At 40.8% G+C, this 22,284-nt stretch overlaps 1 protein-coding gene across 1 annotated transcript in view; it reads left to right on the top strand.

Annotated features, from left to right (window-relative positions):
* Nucleotides 1-22,284, top strand: part of TTC21B (tetratricopeptide repeat domain 21B) — a 3,240,027-nt gene that overhangs the window by 2,092,511 nt on the left and 1,125,232 nt on the right. Inside the window, exon 21 of the mRNA XM_044075355.1 lies at nt 3,861-4,120. Within this exon, the coding sequence (XP_043931290.1) occupies nt 3,861-4,120 (260 nt within the window). The remainder of the gene's footprint in view (nt 1-3,860; nt 4,121-22,284) is intronic.

Genomic DNA, 22,284 nt, shown 5'->3' with positions numbered 1-22,284 from the left:
CAGTGAGTGTTTATATAATGAACTAGTTACCTTTTTGCTTTCGTCATTTCCATGTTCATACATTCTATTCCTCAAAGCTCATTCGGTCTTTCCCACATAGAATCCTAAACATGAGTTACAGACTGCTAAGTATACAACCCCCTTGCTAAGACAATTCCCTTTAACAAACACTATCCTACTTTTCGTTCTATTGTCCAGAATAATGTAATTATCTTTATATATAAAAGAACATTGTCTACAGCTTCCACACGGTCTTGTTCCTATAGTTATTTTAATTCTAGGTTCCAACAAATGTTCTAACAAGCTTTTGATGTTAAATCCAGTTTTATTCACAAACTTCATTTGTTAAATTATTGAATTCCATCACACATGCTTTTTTTTATATTTGCCAGTTTCTAAGTTTAAAGCATCATGATTTTTCTGTAATCCCACCCCTAACAAGGGTAAGATGTCAGTAATAAAATCCAACAACTGAAACTTAATAAAGCTTCTGGTATTGATGGGAGTATTATCTGAAATATATAAGCTATTCTCGCCATCTATTGTAACATTTTTATATACAACTCTCTTAGAAATTCAAAACAAAGAAATTATTCCTCCATCTTGGGAATGTTCTTTAATTGCATTTGTAGTAAAAGAAAACAAAATTCCCAGTTATGCTCCTCATATAGACCTAGCTCACTCTTAAATAATGATTATAACTTTTTGTGTCAGTCTTTAAGGATAGACAACCCCTTATTGCAAATATTTAATCCAGATCCAACTGGTTTTATTCATAAGAAGAAAACATTTGATAATATCAGAAGAACTTTAACTATTGTAGACATCCTTACTAAGAGAAAATAAATTATGTTGATGAATTTAGATATTGAGAAGGCTGTTGACTCCTTAAATTTTAATTATTTATTTAAAATAATAGAGATATTTAATTTTCCTACACAATTTTATCTGTCTCTTAAAAACTCTATATAGCAGTAATAAAGCTTATGTCAAATTAGGTCCTTTTACTTCTGAATCTGTCATTGACAAAATTAACACTACTAGAATCGGTAACTAGACTGTAAGAAAGTTTTTCTGCTGACAACAATGTTTTATTTCTTTAGTAATTAAAGGAAACCATATATTATTAATCAATATTATTTAGATTCTCTATATTGGATTGATTTTAGGTAATGTTGAAATATATGCTCAACAGAAATGCCTCCTAGTATCGCAATTCCAATACAAAAATAAGATGATTTTAATTCAACTTGGGTGAGATTACGTATAATTTATGTAAAACACAGAGTATAATTTCTAAACTATATAAAATTGCAGTGCCTTATAATGTTAATAATAAATTTTGGAAACACACTACCCTTAGACATGATTCATATGTGAATGTTGTAAAATATACTTCATGGTCAATATTAGAGTATAGTCATTTTGAAGTTTCTATATAGATCTTTCCTTATTCCTTACAGGATAGCCAAGTTTAATAGTAATAAGGACAAACAGTGTTGGATTTTTTGAACCCTAGTAATGCAGACTGGTTAAATATATATTTTTTTGAATATTCACATCTTTTTGGGAGAAAGTAAGCTTTTTAAGAGCATTATGATTTGACACATTCTTTTTGGCTAATATGTTAGTTTTATTTAATATAACAGGTACTTCAAAAATACACAATGCAAACCGATATCTATTTTGTACTGTTATAGCTGTGACAAGAAAAAATATAACTAAGAAGTGGAAAAACTCATCACCACCTCCGTGTGGAGAATTTTTGTTATTGCTAAATGAAGCAATCTTCAAAGAGACTAGAATAAAGGAAAGCAGAATATATCCTAGGACTATTCAGAAGTATCCGTGGACTAACATCTTATCACTTATTGATTTTTATCAGAACATTGTTACCTCCATAATTTGATAACTATATAACTAGTTTATATTTATTAGCTTTTATATTGTATTAAAATATGTACAAAAGAATTCAGGCAACTGTGTACATATTGTATATAGTTTAAAAACGTATTGTTTAATTTTCAATATGTTTCAAATTTTATAAAAGTATGCATCAATGGTAACACCTTACAAAGATTTTAATAAAATACAAAAATTGTCTGGAAAAAAAAATCTTTATATGTATCAAATAAATCTTTAGTAATGGTTTCTTGTAACATTCTTGGTTCTTCCTCGAGTTTTTGCATAGTCCTGTTATCTTTCATCAAAGAGTGCATAAGTTCTACTCCCATGTGATTGAACAATTCCAGGAGCTCACCATGCAACAATGAATCATGTGCCAACCCATTCAGGAATTTATAAATGTTATAGGGACACATTGGAAAACATATCTTGAGTCTCGTGAGCTGCTTTAGCTGATCTTGCTTAATGCTATACAAACTCCAGGGATTAATGGCAAGTTATGTATAAACAGTATTTTGACCTTGAAAGTTGTCAAATTTAATGTGGAATGTGGTATTAGCTGAATACAGGAAATTAATTATAATGTTTTTGGTCTAGTACATAAATTATTTATTTGTGTGTACACATTTTACATTAATTTGCATATACCTTTACTATATTTATTATTTTACACAGTGGTTATGTGTATTGGTATTTTTATATGCAGTGATATTTATATTAAGGTAGCTATCTTTTAACTTAAATTGATTTAGTTAACTAATAGAGAATTGGTTGTTATTTAATGTAAAGGAAGTGATCCGTTATTTGTTCTGATTAAGTTCTGGTCAGTGAGGAAATGTAAGCATTAAACTGTTGGTCTAATCAACACTGGAGTACTGAGAAGTGTGTTTTCATTTGATTCTTGCTTTTGAAGACTACTTGAATTTCACCTTCAGTGGTTGTTCAGTCACTTAAAACTCAGCCAAGACTGAGGCAATGCTGCTTCATGTACTACCTGTCCAATGCATCTTCCCTTCATTTCATACATTTTTAAGAGGGAACAAGCATACAAATCTCAAGGAGACAATGGCGCTAATAAAAGCTGACAAACCATTAAATCAGTTGTGAATCTCCTGGATCCCTGTTAGTGCTAACAGACAACCCCACAGTGATATGGTATATAAACAGACAAGGGGGAACTAGGTCATATTCCCTGTTTTGACTAGCCATGATTGCATGGGAGGTGGCAGTACAGAATTCTGCAGGTCACATGCATTCAATCAGAAAAGAACAGAATAGCAGACATTTTGAGTAGATCTAAGATAGACCCTCACAAGTGGATATTACACCCAGAGGTCTTCAGAAGATTGCCCTAGTATGAGGAACTCCCAGGTTATTTGTGTTCGTTTGCTGTCTCTGCAGACAGCTGAACCTTAACTGAACCATTTTTGTTTCAGAATACCTTGCAAAAAGTTCTGGAAAACAGATGCATTTTCTTTCCCATGGACAGGAATGATGTCCTTCCTTGGGTCACTTTTTCAAAAGTGATGGGTTATCCTGCCCAAGGTAACCGGACATTAGTCCAGTGTACCATACATTCAGTGTATGACCTCACTCAATAGGCATAGTGATACATAAGCAGACATATGAGCATAAGAACTTCAGAAAATGTTGCCATCAGTCTGATTGCAGGATATTTGCTCCTGTTGATCTGTTAACCTTATTGTCCTTGCTGTTACCATTGCCCTTTTGGTGACCCTTATTTTTATAGTTTTTTGTACAAAAGATTTGTTAATGTCAGTTAAGAGAGGGAAGAGTGACTGTCATAGGCAGATACGTTATAAAGACTATGCTCCCAGTGTCGGTTTTGTTTAGAGGCCAAACAAGGTTACAGAAATTTCAATATCAATATCTACCAACTGTTCATCCTCAAAACCCTTCATTCCTGATTAACTTCCTTAAATACTTATTAAGAGACTCAGTACCTGAAGCACCTCACACGACCTTGGATATACTGTTTGCACCAAATGGAAGCTCAAAAACATCTAGGCCTGAATCTTCAGCTGACCAGTGTGATTTGGATATTTCCATTGAGATACAGCAGGAATCTGCTGTACATCCCACATCTTTTCAGATACCTGCTACTGTGACTCTACCAGAAGCTAGTATGATGTTTGCTTCCTGCATTTCTGATGAGACTGAGCCTACAGTGATAGTAGATAAGGGGAAAGCTAGGGTAGTAATTTTTGAGAGGCCAGAAGGCATACCTCATATCCTTGTTAAGAAAGAGGCACCCAGCACTTTAACTGAGATCCATTAGGATTCCAAACCATTGTGTTTTGTTAAGAGGATGTCACATCTAAGAGGAAGAAACAAAAAAACAAAAAGCGTCTCCTACTCAGACGTATCAGGAATGGGGCTGTCTTGAATTTTCTCAAGGCCCATACAAGGCCATTTTGTCTCTGAAGCCTCCTTACTTCCTGTCCACTCCCTCCAATGTCCGCCTCCTCCCCTCAAGAGACAACATGAATCTTCATATGAGGAGGATCAAGAATTGGCTTCCATTGAGAATTCCTTAGCTTACTCATTTCACATATATTTTCGTGGACATTGTCTCTTCAGTTAATGAAGACCCCATGCTCCTTGACTCCCCAAAAGAAAAGATTTCCTTTTGGGAGACTATTACTAGGATGATGCAGCGTTTTGAATGGGAATCTAGAAAAGTTGTTATTGTGCAAAAAAAAAAAGATACTGTAACTTGTGTGAGGCTGCAAAATCTTCAACAGTTCCCCATGTCTTACAGGCTTTCCTGGATGCCTTTGCATACACTTTTTCCTCTTTCCCCTGATTTCTATTCTCCAGATCACAAAAAGCTTGACAGATTCTATAAGGTCCTTGAGGACATGGTGTTCCTCCACAAAAAATCCTGTAATGGACCCTTTTATTTCTTCTATCTCCACTGATAAGCCCACCAAGCTTTTACCTGCAACTAGTGTGTTGCCATTAGATAGAGATAGTAGGGTCATGAACATGTATGGTGTATATGTCTGTACCTCTGCCACCTTAGACTTTATGGCCTTAAATTACCAGAGTTGAATGACAAAACACTTTTTGTCTGTTTTGGGGGGGAATAAATTAATCTGTGGCTAACTGGGAGGATTCTGAACATAAAGATCAGGTGGTACCCATGCTTAGTCAAGCTACACAAGTAGTCAGACATTCTATAAAATGCAGCTACAGAGGCTTTCTGCAGGAATGCAGCCACTGGCCCTGTCATCCAGAGATTTGCTTGGTGGTCTCTCCAGTCCCTACTGGAGGAATCATGGTCAAGCTTCTGAATCCCCCCCCCCCTCATAGGGACATTTTGTCTGACCTGCGGCTGAGCTTTTCAAAAACACTTCAGGAGAAAGGTAAAATAAAGCAGGATTTTCAACAGATTTTTTCTCACTTCTGTTCCTCAGATATCAAAGGAATCATCTTTCCAAGTACACTTCTGTTATCCATAGGGGGGAAAAGCCCATCAAAAAGAACAGGAAAAACCCGCCAGAGATTCTAAATCGGGGGGGGGGGGACTTTCCATATAGTTCAGCTTCAATCTGGCTATCTTCAGCCTCCCCCCTCTCTAATAGATCCAAAAACCTTGCTGTCCAGGAGACGCATTTTGTCTCTCCCAGCTTGAAAATTCATCACTACAGAAGGGTCTTATCCATCATCTGACATGGGTACAAAATGTCTTGGTGGGAGCTCCTTTTACACATGGGAATTCCTCCTCCTTCGCTTAGTCACACTGACCTCATTATACAAATACCTTCTCTCCCAGAGAACCATAAAATCTGTTTTTATCTCTAGCCCAGGGAAAAAGTTTTTAACTCTTCCTGGTCCCCATGAAGGTCCAGTCAGTCTGTCTGCTGCCCCTAAGGTTTTCACAAAGTGCATAGCTCCAGCAGTTACCTTCTGCAGAACCCAATGAAGACAAATATTTAATTACCTGGGCAATATTCTCATCCAGGGCTCCTATAAGGGCACCTTACTACTACACCTCAGTTATACAGTTTCACTTCTGAATAGACTAGGCTTCACCTTCAGCTTCAAGAAGTCTTCTCTGATCCCCTCCCAGGATCTTGTCGTTTCAGGGTGCAGGCTAAACACGGTCTGAATGACTGCCTTTCTCCCTCTGGAGAAAGTCCTATTACTATTTGGCTACATCCAGTCTCTTCTTTTCTTGGATTCGACTTCTGCAAAAGAAATCCTGAAAATTGTAGCCTTCATGGCAGTCACAATACCTGTAGTGCCCTTTGCGAGACCACACTTGAGAAAGACCCAGCAGTATTGCGAGACCACACTTGAGAAAGACCCAGCAGTATTTGAAGTCCCCTTTGGTCTCAGCGTTATCATCTATTGGACCTCCAGATTGCTGTCTTGCCCTTTTTGAAGAAAAGGTTGCAGTAGTTTGTGGGTTTCTGAAATCCAGTTCAAGTCAAGGACTACCTTTCCGCTCACCGTCTTGCAACTAGGATATCCACACATGCATCGAATCTGGTTGGGGTGCATGGATGGGCCCATCAACTGATGTTAAGTTGTCTATCTCGCCTTCATTCTTACTGTTTGGGATCGAAGCCGATCCTCGGCTCCGACTCGGCCATCTTCAATAGCTTGAGAGCTGTTTACTGTAGATCCCATGATGCCTAGCGACAGCTACCCAGATCTCGTTTGCCACTTCAGCTGCGAGGTGTGTTGTTTTTTGGCTCAGGCTTGAATATTTATATTTTTTGTGTAAAAATAGTCTCTTAGACCCCTTTTAACTAATAGATATTTGCTGTTTTTTGTTTTATTCTGTACGTGTTGTTGTAATACTTTGTTCATCTTAGTTTTCCTTGTATTTAGAACTCTAAGTTAGAGAGTTCTCTCCCCCTTCCCCATTCCCTAGGATAGCCGTTTAACTTAGAGGCTTTCCTTTCATGTTTTGTTATCTTTAAAAAAAAAAAAAAAAAAGACAGATTGTATTTTTATAGGTGTATCTTGTTTAGGATAGTACTTATTTGTCAGTCTGTGTTTACCACTTAGTTTTTTGTGTAGTTGGGTCATGTCTAAGGAAGCTAAAGTATCTGGTTTTAAAAAGTGTGACTCATGCTGTTAGAAAATGTCTCTGACAGATGGGCACACTAGCTGCATTTATTGTTTGGGCACTGTTCACCTGCAAGAATCTTGTTCTATTTGCCATGCCTTTAGTCCAAGGGTCCTGCAGGAGCGTAAGAACAAATTGATCCTTAGGGGTCTGTTAAAGCCTCAGGATTCACTGGCAATGAGTTCCCAGCCAGTGAAATCCCCAAAATCCACAAAACCGTTAGCTCCTCCTTCGGAGCCAACTCCTGTACAGGATTTGTCGAGTACGCCGGTTCCGTCTGCCACCGACAAGACAACCCCTCTGTCGGCTCCATTGGATATTTCGGAGCCATAAGAGGCTGAGGTCCCCTTCATTAGAGTCGGTTCACTTGGCTCCTCTGTTTCCATTACTGCAAAGTGAACGTAGCCACCATTCATCATACTCCTCTCGATCCTATAAGCTGTCGGATCATGATGTGGAGAGAGTAGTGAGTAGGTTGCTTAAATCATAGGCACTAGCAAAATTATTGTCTAGCCCTCAACGGTATTGGCTCCATCCACCTCCTCTTCTGTTCCTCCTCCGACTCCATTGAGTTCAGAGCCGGAGTTCGTTGGGGTTCGAGTAGTGGAACCGTCGGCTCCAATCACCATCTTTCCTTCGGTTCCAACTTTGGCTCTGATTACCTCGATAGTCCCTTTGACCGAGGAATCTGGACGCCAGGGCTCTCTTGTCAGCTCTGAGGGGGCGAGTGGCATCAGACCCTTGTCCGACCCCGTTCTCCCTGTCGGAGCATCGGCGCAGGTGAGCTTGGCTCCAGCATCGGCCTTGGAGCCGTCCCCCTCAGCGCGGAGAAAGATTCCTATTTCTTCGGAACTGGAGTTTTCTCTGCCTGGAGGCAAGGACGCCTTTGAGGTCATGCGGAGTGTGCTGTCCCCTGAGACAGTTCCACTACCAGCCCCACCGGCTCTGTCCCCTGTCATGTCTGTGCCAAACTCTGCTCCTCCTCCAGACCCCAAGCATAGGGAACCGATACCCCAGGACACCCCATTGTGTGTTTCCTCTTCTTCCGAGGACTCCCCTGATCACTCGGAAGAAGAAGTGCAAGAGGAAGCACATTGACTCCCCTGAGTCTGTCACTTCTGATACAGGCATAGATGAATCGGAAGGGTCCCCGAGATCCCCCTCTGAAGAGGTTTCCTTTTCGGAGATCCTGGAAATGCTTAGGCAGAGGGGAACTGGAATCCCCTAGCCCCTACCGAGGATGAGTCTGTATTCCTGGACGCTTTCAGTTCCCGACCTTCCACCTCCTGGGTTTCTCCTCCTTTCGACCCACTTATGTCTGTAGTGGCTTGAAAGGCTTGGTCAGCTCCGGACATAGTGGAACCAACTCCGAGGAGACCTGGTAAATTTATTACAACCCCCCCCAGGATAAGCAATTCCTTTCTAAAGATGTGCCCGTTGATGCTTGGTGATGGTGGTAGCAGCAGCCACCAAAAAAGAGTTAGCAGAGACCTCTTCATCTGTTCATCCCCCTAACAAGGAGTCTAGGACAATGGACAGGTACGGAAAGGGAATGTTTGCTTCAGTGACCTTCTCCATGAGGTCCCTGAACTATCTATGTCATTTTACTTGCCTTCAAAGGGATCTCCTTAAAGAGCTTGGAGACACCCCTTCAAGATCCTACAGCTGAGGGAGCACAAGCCAAAATAGCTTCCCAGCTAGCGACTCTTAATTCTGTAGTTAACTCCTCCATGAGGCTCATTTCCTATGCAGCTGATGGAGCATGTAGAGCCACGGGCATGGGTGTGGCCCTCAGGAGGCATGCTTGGATGTGGCTGTGTCACTTTGCGGAACCCTTACGAGCATCCTTCACCAATACCCCCTTTGATGGCTCTTTTCTCTTTGGGCCACAGGTGAAAGACACATTGACTAGGTGTGAGTAAGAAGGCAAGACTCTCTCTGCCATGGGAGTCCATTTTTCCACTCCCTCTAGACCTTACCCCAAGGGTCAGAAGAGTGGGAAGATGTAGTTCCGTAAATCTCAGGGAGCTTTGCCTGACACACGTAGTGATTTTTCCTCCAGAGGCAGAGGGGGAAACAACCATAATAGATGCCACCCTCGTGGCAGAGGGGGTCCGCAGAACCAGAGCAACAGAAATCCTTCTCTGACAAGCCTTTCCAGCATCCCTGAAGGGTTGCCTGGCTGCTAACCTCTGGAGGCAGTCGGGGAAAGACTTTCACTCTACCCAAAAGCCTGGCAAAATTTAACAAGAGACAGATGGGTAATGTCCATTATATCCAGAGGTTACAAAATTCCCTTCCATCAATCCCCCTTACAGTCAAAGAAGGCCCTTCCAGAGGTTCCACCCAATCTGAAGGAGCAAACAGTAATAGAAGTTTCAAAACTGCTAGAAGAAAGAGCCATTCAGGAAGTCCCCGCAGACCAGCACGGATCCGGAACTTACTCAAGGTTTTTTTTGGTACCAAAAAAGACAGGGGATTGGAGACCGATTCTGGATCTCAGCAGACTAAACAAATCTGTACAAAGAACAAAGTTTCGGATGGTCACGCTACAGTCCATTCTATCCTTCCTGGGTCAGGATAATTGGATGTGCTCAATAGATCTTCAGGATGTGTACTACCATATCAAGATGGACAGATGCTCCAGGAGATTTCTTCGCTTTCGGGTGGGGGCCAGTCATTACCAGTTCAGAGCTCTACCCTTTGGTCTCACCACAGCCCCCAGGGTGTTCACCAAATGTATGGCAGTGGTCACGGCTTACCTGAGACGTCAAGGATTCAAGGTGCTTCCATATATAAATGACTGGCTCTTCACTGCTACCACCAGGCATCAACTCTTACAAGCGCGGGATTATACAATCACATCTTGCACCCAGCTAGGTATCACAATAAATTTTGAAAAATCTGCCTTGTTGCCCTGTCAGTCTGTCACTTACATAGGAGCAGAATTAAACACAAGGGAAATGTTAACAAGGTTACCACTGGAAAGAGTATCCACAATTCATCAACAAGTGCAAATCCTAATGCAGAGCAAAGGGATCCAAGTCAGGTATGTCCTTCAAACTCTGGGCTCCATGGCAGCTGCCATTCTTCTACTTCCATTAGTGCTTCCACATGAGAATTGTTCAGTGGCTTCTTTTCACGCAGTGGTCTTTCCAGGAGCTACCCATGTCTCACATGATCCTGATCATGGAGGCATGCAAAAGACACCTTTCTTGGTGGATGGTCTCCCCACTAGTGACTCAGGGCAGACCTTTCATACAGCCCCCTCCGGTAGCCACAGTGACTACAGACGCCTCCCTGAAAGGGGAGGGGGGGGCATTACCTGGGCAGGACAGTCCAAGGCACTTGGCAACCTCATGAATACCATCTGCACATAAATGTCCTAGAAATGAGAGCCATGCTCCTAGCATTGCAAGCCCTTCAAGACTCTCTTCCTTCCGGCACCATTGCAATTCAGACATGTCAGTGGTGTGGTACATCAACAAGCAGGGCGGAAGCAGATCCTACCCCCTGTGTCGAGAAGCACTCAGACTTTGGCAGTGGGCAATTTCCTCCCAACGTTTTCTGATTGCGACGCACATCCCTGGGAGATCCAACGTCATAGCAGACAAGCTCAACAGAGCTATCCTCATGCCTCACGAGTGGGCTCTGAATCAGGAAGTTGCGGATCTTATCTTCCACAAATGGGGACAGCCTTGCTGCGATCTTTTTGCAACTCCTTTCAACAGCAAATGCAGCAACTACATCTCCCTTCTTTCGCTTCCAGGTCACATACCCAGAGATGCTCTAGTCCACGATTGGCCTCAGGGACTTCTTTATGCCTTTCCTCCGTTTCCCCTGATACCAAAACTCATACAGAAAGCAAAGTCGTTGGGTTGCAAAATGATCCTCATTGCCCCCTACTGGCCTCGACAGATATGGTTCCCATTCCTGCACCATCACCTTCTCGATCATCCCTGGACTCTGGACCCGATTCCAGATCTCCTGATTCATCAATCAGGTGGGTTGCATCAATCCCTCCAAACTCTCCAGCTCACAGCTTGGTTGCTCCACTTCCAACCTTAGCCAGTCTTCCCAGCATTTCCCCAGCAGTCCGTGAGATTATCATTTCCTCTCTTAAGTCTACAATGAGAAAAACTTATGCTAGCAAATAAAAACATTTTTTCTTGTTGGGCCGAGTCTAGGAATGTGGATCCCTTCTCAGCCCCAGTCCATGAAATTCTGGAATTCCTAGCACAACTGTTTCACTCCGGGGCCGCTTCTGCTATAATTAGGGTACAATTAGCGGCCATTTCTAATTTTCAAATTGGTTTGACAAATTCTAACATCATTTCTCATAAGCTCTGTGAAGCTTTTTTGAGAGGAACATCTCTTCTTAGACCTCCAGTGAGAGATCCCCCTCCTCCTTGGGACTTTAATTTAGTCCTAACTTCCTTAATTCTGCCTCCTTTTGAACCAGCAGCATCCTGCTCCATCAAGTTTCTGTCTTGGAAGACACTCTTTCTGGTTGCTATCACTTCAGCTAGGCATGTCTCAGAACTTCAAGCACTATGTTTTCGTCCTCCCTACCGGGTGTTTCACAAGAACAGAGTTGCTCTAAGGACTAATCCTTCATTTCTTCCTAAAGCCTGTTCAGAAAATAATTTAAATCAATCTATAGATCTCCCTGTGTTCTTCCCAAATCATAGCAACAAGGCAGAGTACAAGCTTCACCAATTGGATGTTCATAGACAATTGCGTTTTTACCTACATAGAACTAAAGAAATAAGAAAGTCAGACCAATTATTCCTTTCTTATGCCTTAAACAAACAAGGTCTCCCAGTTTCCAAGGTGACTTTATCCAGATGGTTGTCCCACACTATTATTTTTATTTACCAGTTAAGGAACAAAGAGTTACCAACTAAACCGAAAGGTCATTCTACTAGGGCATTAGTCACCTCCGTAGCTTTTCAGTCTAGGTTGCCCATGGATTCCATCTGTGCAGCTGCCACGTGGGCAAACCCTCATACCTTTATTTCTCATTACAAGGTGGATAAGGTCTCCCGGAGCAGAGCTGACTTTGGTTCCACTGTTCTGAAGAGTCTGTTCCACTGAGCCACCTAGGATGTTAGGTGCTGTGGACGCTGTCCTAAACAGCAAGAATGAAGGCGAGATAGACAACTTAACATTAAGAAGTTATGTACCTACCATAACATTCCATTTTAGTTGTCTTCATCTTGTCTTCTTTCTTGCGTCTCTCCCTCCGTCCCACCGTCCTAGTGGATCGAGAGGAGTCGTCCTTCACTGGCCGAGTATTCTTTATTTTTACTCTTCTGCCTAGGTCTTCCTAATCTATTCTAGTTTTTTTAGGATGTATGGAATAACCAGTTTTTTGTTAACTGGTTTCTCTCATGTTATGTCTGGGATTAGCTATTTCAAACAAGATCTGGGTAGCTGTCGCTAGGCATCATGGGATAAGAGTAGCCTCGAGCCAGTAAACTGCTCTCGAGCTATTGAAGATGGCCGAGTCAGAGCCGAGGATTGGCTCCGATCCCAAACGGCAAGAAAGAAAGCGAGATGAAGACAACTAACATAGAACGTTATGGTAGGTACATAACTTCTTATTCAAGGCCGGAGGTCATTCAAGGAGATACAGGAACACATGTCTCAAGGAAATGAAGACCCTTGTTCAAGCCCTGCATGGGTACTCACACCTCTGGAAACTAGGCTTTCCTCAGGATTTTCACAGACAACACCACGGTCATGTATTACAACATCATATGGGGCAACCAAGCACTTCTAGCTGTGAAGGCTAGTTCTGATGGCATGGGATCATGCAATTAAACCAAACCTGTCCTTACAGGCCATTTATCTTCTGTCGTCAGAAAATGTTCTCACAGACTATGTCCATAGAAGACCCTGACAAAGGGAGGTCCTCCTAGAGACAGTTCACAAATGGAGTATACCTCAAACAGACCTGGTTTCCTCCTTTCAGAACAGGGAGCTCAAGCTGTTTTGCTGCAGGACCCCTTGTTCTCAGGCCTGGAGAGCAGATGCCATGTCTTTCTAGGGGGAAATGTTTTTTTATGGATTCTGTCCTCCCCCTAATCTCAAAAGTCCTTCTGAAGATCCAAAGGGATAAACCAGATATTTTTTTAGTGACTCACTTTTGGTCCAGGCATTGGTTCCTCCTCCATCTGTCCAGAGCCATCACTAGAAGTTACCCCCACATAGTGGACTTGCTCACACAGAAAAAGGGCTCTTTGAATACATCCTAGCCTGCAGGCTCTCAACCCATCTCTCTGGGTTGATGGAATTTTTATCCCTTTCAGACACTTCTTTTTTAGTGGACATACTCCAGGAGGTGAGAAATCCTACTACTAGAAAATCTTAATTCTCCAAGTGGAAAAGTTTTCTCACTGGTGTCTTAAGAAGAATAAGGGGCCTTTGGGTGGAGATTCCACTTATTTTGTCTTACTTTTGTGAGTTACTGAAAAGTGGACTAGACTATTCTTCAATTAGGGTACACCCATCTGCTATCTCTAACGGCATGCCATTTCTGCTTTTTCCAAAATTGAAGTCGCACAATTTTTATAAGGTGCGAGGGGGTACTGAAAAGTTCTAAGCCCAACCAACTTTCTTAATTCTAAGTGTAATTTTGCCAATGTAGCTGAAAAGAAGGTTATTTCATCTTGTAATGTGCCAGTTTGCAGAATTGTAATGCTATGTTTTGACATTGTTTCAGATCATTGATTGAACCATATCAACAAAAAGTGTGGAATTTTCAAGTGTGGAACTCTGAGCCATCATGAAGTTCCCATTCCTGCAGAAGAAAACTCCAAAAGAAATCCATGAATGTATGATGCAGACATTGAGTGACAAGTGCCCTTCTTACTCAGCTATGAAAAAGTGGTGTGCAAACCTTCAGTGTGGAGATTTTAAGACTGAAGATGCAGCAAGGTCTGGGAGGCCTCAAATGGTGTCAACTCCTGAAATTGTTGACCATGTCCATGACCTGGTTTTGGCAGATTGGCGAATATTGGCTAAAACAATTGCTGAGACACTGAAGATATCCAGGGAATGTATTGGGTTTATAATTCATGAACAGCTGGGTATGTAGAAGCTGTCTGTCAAGTGGGTGCCCAAATGTTTGAATGCCAACAGAAAAGTTATTAAATGGACACTTCTAAGTTGATTTTGCGGCATTTTCATCAAGCTGATGCCATCTTTTTGGAATGACTAGTTACTGGTGATGAAACATTGTTACACCACTGTGATCCTGAGACAGAACAACAGTCTGTGCAGTGGCTACACTCAGGTTCACCAAGGCCAAAGAAGTTCAAGATCCAAAAGTCAGCAGGAAAGGTCATGTCCACAGAGTTTTGGGATCAGGAAGGTGGTGTAATGACTGTCTTCCAAGGGGGAAACAGTTAATGCAAAATACTACTGTAACTTGTTTCTATTAAAGGAGGCACTGAAAGAAAAAAGGAGAGGGGAAACTGCTGAAAGGAGTTCTCTTTTGCAAGACAATGCACCTGTTCACAAGGCTGGCAAAATGATGGATGTTTTGAAAAAAATGGGATTTGAGTGCATAGACCATCCACCGTACTCACCAGATCTTGCTCCATCTGACAATTTCCTGTTTCCAAACCTTAAAAATTGTTTGAAAGGGTGGCAGTTTTCAAGTGATTCAGAGGTGATTGCAGCAGCAGAGCAGTATTTCAGTGACCAGACTTCAGACTTTTTTTTTTTGGCAGGGTTGCAGAAACGTCAGACAAGATGTGCCAAGTGTGTTGAACTTCGGGGAGAATATGTTGAATAACTTATAAGTTTCATGGCTCCACATCATTCCCTTCTTGGTCATGCTTAGAACTTTGCAGCACCTCCTTGTATCATTTACATGAGCCCACCTAGGAGGCCAGTCCCACCCCCTTGGAATTTGAACTTTATCTTGGAAAAATTTAGTTTATCACCTTTTGAACCAGCAGTCTTTGCTTCCTTGAAAACTCTATCTGGAAAATGGTTGGTGCTGATTGCTTTTACCTCTGCCAGAAGAATTTCAGACCTTCAGGCCCATATAGGTATTCCCCTCTTCCTTATATTCCATAAGGATTGGGGTCTCTTAAGGGCTTTACCCCTGTTTTATGCCAAAGTCAGTAAATTAACTGTCCCTTGGCCATCCATTTGCCTACCATCTTTGCTAACCCACAAAACAAGGGAGAACAACTCCATTTCCTGGATGTGCACATATAGTTATTCTTTTTGGACAGGGCAAAAACTTTCAAGAAAACAGGCAAGCTTTTTTGTCTCCTCCTGAGAGGATGCAGTGGGCAACCCTGTCTCAAAGCAGACCATTTCCAGCTAGATTTCTATGGCCATCTCTTTTTATTACTGCTTGCAATGTGAATTTCTGCCGTTAGCTGTGAAGGCTCATTCCACCGGAGCAGTCTCCTTATCTGGAACTTTTTTCAAAGGCATTGACTCCAGATCTGTTCTGGAGGTGGCCATCTAGTCATCAGTTCACAGCTTTACTAGACACAACAGAGTAAATGCTTTTTCCAGATCTAGAACTTCATTTGCTAAATCTGTCCTTTTAGGACTAGTCGACAGCTCTCGTCTCCAAACCACCCACTCTTAATTTCTAGTTTTGGGAATCACCCATCAGTATTGGAATATTGCAGCAGTGATCCAAGAAAGTATATAATTCATTTGTGTAAGACCTTACCATAACAGTCGAGGTCTTATTGATAGCTGTTGCTGTATTGCGTGACTCCCTCTAACCCTATTCACTCTTGTGTTCTCTTTTTGGTGGCCTTTCTGCACCTTTATGGACCAAAAATGGGACAATTTATTTTCCGATCTTCCTGTCTGAACTAGAGTACTACTGAATTTATTCTCAGGCTCCTCTGGGATCTCCTGTCTCTAGATAGTTTGAGCATCTTGTACTCGTACATCCTCTTATGTACCCATACACCAATGGGCTGAGTTCATACGCAAAACATATGGTACATCAGAAAGCTTTTGGCTTTGGTACCATGGTCAGAAGTCAGGATACCTTGGGCAAGATTACTCATAAGTATTGGAATACTGCAACAGTGATCAGTAGAACATCTACTGTTATAGTTCTTACACAGATATACTTTCCTCATTACCTGATATCTGAAGTCCTTCTAAAGATCAAGATGGACTTGCCAAAGATGCTTCTGGTGACTCCCATTTGGGCAGGGCAGTATTGGTTCTTCCTTCTCGAGCATGTAACTAGAGGCAATTAAAAACTTCCTCATAGAGTGAATTTAATCACACTGGACAAGAGATCCCTTATCCAACCTAACATTCAAAATCTCCATCAGACAGTATGAATGACTGGGTTTTGATCTTATTTAGACACATCTTTTTATTTTACATTTGTTGACCGGGATAGTCCAACTGGATGCATGTCCATTTTCAGTGGAGGCCCAGGGAGAAAAGTTCCATGGAATAACAAATCATCATAACATGTCACATATTACAAATAAATAAATATATTTACAGAGACTAGATGGGCAGACAATACAAATTACACATAGAATATTTTCAGTGATTAGAAGAGCAAACACGTCAGGTAGTGTTATTCAGTGAGAGAATTGGATAAAATGACATAGTAGGCTACCTAGCAGATTTACACATTCCAAAGAAAGGTTAACCAGGCTTGATACAGTGACATAGCCAGTTTGTTCCCAGGTGGTGTTTGAGCCTAGTTCTGAACTGACCAAGTGAAGAGAGTAAGGTAATATCATCTGGTAGAGAGTTCCATGATCTACCTACAGAATTTACGAAGAGTGAGTCACCGGCTGAGTTATTAGTTTTGCATATCTGAATAAGGAGTCTATTGGAGGAGCGCAGCGGTCTAGGATTATTATAGAGGGTGACAAGATCTTTAAGTGCAGGGGTATTGTTAGGGTTATATATGCTTTTGTGGGCCATAACCAATTGGTTATATAGTATTAGACTGGGTAGTTCAAGCCATCCAAGCTGGATTAGATTGATGCAGTGATGTGTCCTAAAAGGCAGCCCAGTGGCAAATCTGGCAATGTGGTTATAACAGATTGAGAGTTTGTTCATGGCAGTCTTGTTAACATTAGAGAGAAGAGAGGATGCATGCAGAAGAGTAGAGAGAAGGTGAGATCGAGCTATGGAAACTTTAGCTGGGGGGCTTAGGAAGGCTTTTATTCTATAAAGTGATCCCAGTTTTTTGTTGATGGTTTTGATCAATTGGTTAACATGTAGGTTGAATTTTAGATTATCTATAATGACACGTAATAGTTAAGTGGAGAGGTCCGGGGAGATTATTGTTCCATCATTTGCTTTTATTATAAAGTTAACGGCAGTAGACCTTTTGTGTAGGTAATAACAGCATTTTAGTTTTTTTAGGATTTGGAATCCAACGTCGTTGGGAAAGCCAGTTTTCTATTGTGTTAAAGGTGGTCTGGGTGGCTAACTCTGACTCTATTGGGGATGTGGCCGAGCAAATCAGGGTAGTCTCGTTAGCATATTGGATACAGCTGATTTTTGGGATGACAGTATTTATATCGTTGATGAAAATGGAAAATAACAGGGGTCCTAGAATAGAGCCTTGTGGTACTCCAAGGGTGTTAGGTTGTAGGTTAGAGAGTTCATTCTGCCAAAGAACAGCCTGCTGTCTACCACTTAGATAGGATTTAAACCATTGAAGGGCTTTAGGATCTAGACTGTTTGCAGGGTGTGGATTAATAGTTGGTGGTCAATCATATCGAATGCCTTGGAGAGATCCAAGAAGAGGGCTGAAGAAAAATGGTTATAGTTTTGATTATGGTTTATGGTGTTGGTAAAGGCTAGTAGGGCTGAGGTAGTACTGTGGTGAGGTCTGAAACCATGCTGGGTATCTGCCATGAGGTGGTTATGGATTAGGTGGTGCATGAACTGTCTCTGAATACATTTTTCTATAATCTTGGCAAGTGGAGAGAGTATAGCTATAGGCCTATAGTTGGAGAATTCAGTAGAGCTACCTCCTTTATGGAATGGGATTACATTGGATATTTTCCAGATAGTGGGAATTTTAGCTTCTTCTATGGTTCGATTGATAAGTATCGATACCGGGTATGTAGTAGCATCAGCTGATTTTTGTAGGTATTCAGCAGGAAGTTTGTCAGCCGATAGTGTGGTGGGTTTAGTTTTTTGATTAGGGTACGGATAAGTGATGTGGCGACAGGTTGAAAACTAAATGAGAGTAGGTTTCTAGAGGTGGTACTTTCTGAGCCAAGGGAGCTAGGAGGTAGTTGGCTGGCTAGGGCCTGAATTGTCTCAGTAAAGAATCGGTTAAAACTATTTGAAACATCCTCTGGGGGTTTATCAGTTGTGCCAACTGGGACGGGGGTAGTAGTTTGTCCAGGGTATAGTCGTTTATTCAAGCCTGCCCAAAACTTCTGAGGGTTATTTTGATTTTCTGCCTGTAATTTGCAGTAGTATTGTTTTTTGTCTTGTAGTATGAATTTTTTAGTTTTGTTCCTAAGTTGCCTGTATTTAATTTGATCTTGTGGGTGTTTAGTTGAACACCTTAAAGCCCAGGCTTTGTTTCTAAGGCTAATTTTGAGTCTAGTCTCTTTTTGAAAGCCATGGTGCAGTTTTTGCCTTTGTTCTTTTTGAGCGAATAGGTGCGTGTAAGTCAAGGATCTCAAGGAATTTGTTAAAGTACACAACTGCTTCCTCTAAGGGGAGGAGTTTTAAAATAGACCAATTACATGATTTAGTTCCTGTTGGAATTTGGCTGAGTCAAAGTTTTTGTTATTTCTAACATTTCTTAGTAAGGGTTGTTGGGGATTGATAGCTTTGTGCTTAATTATATATGTGAGATGGTGATCGCTTAGACTATCGGGGAGGGTACCAGAGGTGTACAGATGGGGATGACTATTGATGAGCACCCAATCAAGTATGCTTTCTTTTTGGTTGGGCTTAGCAGGGGTGTTAATGATTTGCGTAAATGAGTGTACGTTAATATGGGTGGTTGGGGATTCTGATGAACAGGTGGCCCAGTTTATATTGAAGTCTCCGAGAAGTAGGGTTTCTTGGGGGTAGGGACTAGATATCCAGTGTAAGGTGTCTTCAAGTGTAGCTATATTGTTACCTGGGGGAATATACCTGCAGATGATATAAATGCATTTACTTTTGTTAAGTTGCAGTTTGGTGGCTAGAATCTCTAAGTTGTTGATCTGAGGTGGTTGTACTACATCTGTGGTTACATTCAGCTCTGATTGAAATGAGCAGATATTAAAGGCAAGAGAACTTGGTACTAGAAAATTATAACTTAGACAAATGCAAAAGATGTGGTAGTTGGTACCATAAAAGAGAAAAAGATCCATCCCAAGTGCAGACTTCTCTTGTTCATTAGTACATTTATGAATCAGAACAAGAGAAGCTCAGGTAGTATAATAACATTAAAAACTTGAACCAATATAAATAATATTGTTTGCTAATTAAATAGTAATAAATAACATATTCTCAGAATCTAATCCATTATATATACCCATGGGTGTGATAAAATATTGAGAAATGAATACTATCATTTCCTAATTCTAAGTTTTAGACCAGGAATAATTTAAATCTGTTTCAAGTCCAGGGGAATTAGAAGCATTTAGTCTCAGTTGCTATATTAGGGCAGCCACGGTGGTGCAGTGGTTAGCATTGTCGCCTCACAGCAAGAGGTTTTCCGGTTCGATCCTCGGCTGGGGTGCCTTCTGTGCGGAGTCTGCATGTCCTCCCTGTGGTCGCTTGGGTTTCCTCCGGGTGCTCCGGTTTCCTCCTACATCCCAAAGACATGCTGTAGGTGGATTGGACACTCCATATTGGCCCTAGGTGTGTGTGTGTGTGTGTGTGTGTGTGTGTGTGTGTGCTTGTGTGCCTTCCGTGGAAGATTGGGTGCCGGGCTGAAAACTCGACACTGTAAAACTCCACTGCCAGTCATGAGCAGACATGTGATCCTCTGTGGTGACCCCTAACCGGAAAAAGCCGAAGGAAGAAGAAGAAGTCTCAGTTGCTATATTAATTCTTTATATTTCAATACAGTTTCCCAATGACCTCCCCTTTCATTGTGTGAACTACTTCCAGAATACCAAATTTAAATGTACTGAAGTTAGTTCTGTTTATAAACGCACATTAATTTGCACTATTTGACATTTTTCTCTATATATTATATTGTGCTCGTAAATTCATCCACAGAGGTGTCTTTCCATTTTCTCTACGTAAAAAATTTTTGCCTCTGGAATAGGAAAATATATATACTACCCCCTTAGTATTTTTCAAGTAAATGGCTGTTGTAGTATTTAAGTAATTATTTAAACCAGTTTGATCATTTTATGGGTTCTGATGAAGTCCTACATTTGGGTGTACTTTCCCTGTTCTTTATACAACATGAGCTTTTGCTGTTCTGATTTACTACTTTGTATTTTTTGGAGTGTCATGGACACATGCTGTCTTGGTCTGGATTTGTAGTTGTATGAATTTAGAGCATGGCAGTGTTTTTCCAGGGTACTGCACAGATGGATTCTCCGAGCCACACACAAAAAAAAAAAATAAAGCTTTGCAGTGTGGAGGATGTGAAGTTCGCCCCTTGAATTATGTTATGAACCTAGTTCACTGGTAAAAATCAAACTGTAAAATAAGTACTACAAAATAATAAAATAGAAAATAGATAGTCTACAGTTGAGTTAAAATGGAATATCCTTTATTGAAGCACACAGACAAGTGATCCTAGTTGAGTATAATAATAAGCATCAAAAACAAACATTCATTATTTATATATAATCAGGTTATTTGGAGCAAGGGAAGTGGTATCAAGGTTGGTTCTGTTAAAAGCAATAAAAACATTGAACTCATTCTTTTAACCAAGTCCCCCTTCTCCCTTAACACCATAGTGTAAACTGAAACTAAAACTCTAGAGACAAATTAAAATAAGTAAGAACAGCTTATTAAGTCTCTCCTACCAATCCAAACTTTATTAAGAAACTAACTCACTAACAAAAAGATCTACCACTAGACATCTGTCAGATTAAATATTAATACTTATAAACTGAAACACTTAACAAAGATCACTTAGTTTGAAGGAGTAAAAGTGCACTCGTATCAGAAAACAGCACCAATGTCAGTTATTTTCATTGTAAAATATTTACAGTGTTTGATATTTGTTCATAATATTAGCATGTATAATATTAGCATGTAATGTCAGCATTAACCAGTCCCATGTTAAACTGTCTTTTAAACAGTGGGGCAGTTTTCTGAGTTCTAGTATGCTTTTTATGAATCAGTAATCCTTAATCCCTGGCTTTCTAAAAGATTTCAGTTTCAGCTGTCACAGTAGTTCACCTTTTTCTAAAGGATCAGGGATGCCTCCTTCCAGTTCAGAAAGGTCCACATGATCAATAATTTGAAATTTAAAGCCAGCATGTCTTTTGTGAAGCTACAGGTTCCAAGCCAGTGCATTATTCTTGCACTTAGCTCTAATTTTGGAAAGATGGCCAGAAATTCTTCTTTTAAGTTTGAGCATTTTCCCCACATAAAATACTTCACAGTCATTGCAGCCTGCACTGTAAACCAGCTGCATTAAGTTAGTCACCTCCTGCATTAGCTTTAATCTTTTTCTTTAAGGGCAGAAAAACATGTCTCCCTCCTGTATATGCTGACAAAAGACACATTTGGCTCCACACTTACTGGTGCATGTATCCAATGGTCTGGGCCTGCCTTCAGCCCAACTCTTGATGTTTCTGGCTTTCCTATACATAAAGGAAGGAGCTTCTCCAAGGATGTCCATTAAATACGAGCTTTCAGTACTTATGGCCCAATTCTCTCTAATAATAATGATGCTGTGATAGTTGAGAGTAAAAGTCAAGATACAACTGTCTTTATATTTGTTGTCCATAGTTAAGTGTTGTGCATTTGTACTTTTTAGTTCAGTTACAGGTTCCAAAATGCTTGTTAACATATTGCTTTCGTATCCCCTCAACAAAAATCATTTTCAAGATCATTTAGGTTCTTAAGAAATGGTTCCATTTTCGTGGTGATCCTAGCCAATCTGTGTAGCCCTGACACTTAATGTTATATTTTGTCCTGGTGGAATAGAGACTCTTATTATGCAGCAGGAGGTTTACTCTGGTAGGTTTTCTGTAAAGATCTGTGTCCATTTTACCTTGGTCCAAGTCTTTAGTAATGTGCATATCTAAGAAGACTGCTGAGGTGAGGCTGTGGGAAGAGGTGAAGTGCAAGAAGTTGTAGGTTTGATTCAGATA

Source organism: Protopterus annectens, chromosome 6.part1 (assembly GCF_019279795.1).
Source record: "Protopterus annectens isolate FY-2018-M chromosome 6.part1, PAN1.0, whole genome shotgun sequence".
NCBI lineage: Eukaryota > Metazoa > Chordata > Ceratodontiformes > Protopteridae > Protopterus > Protopterus annectens.
The sequence above is the reverse complement of the archived record's forward strand: the minus strand, read 5'-3'. Positions and strand labels throughout refer to the sequence as shown.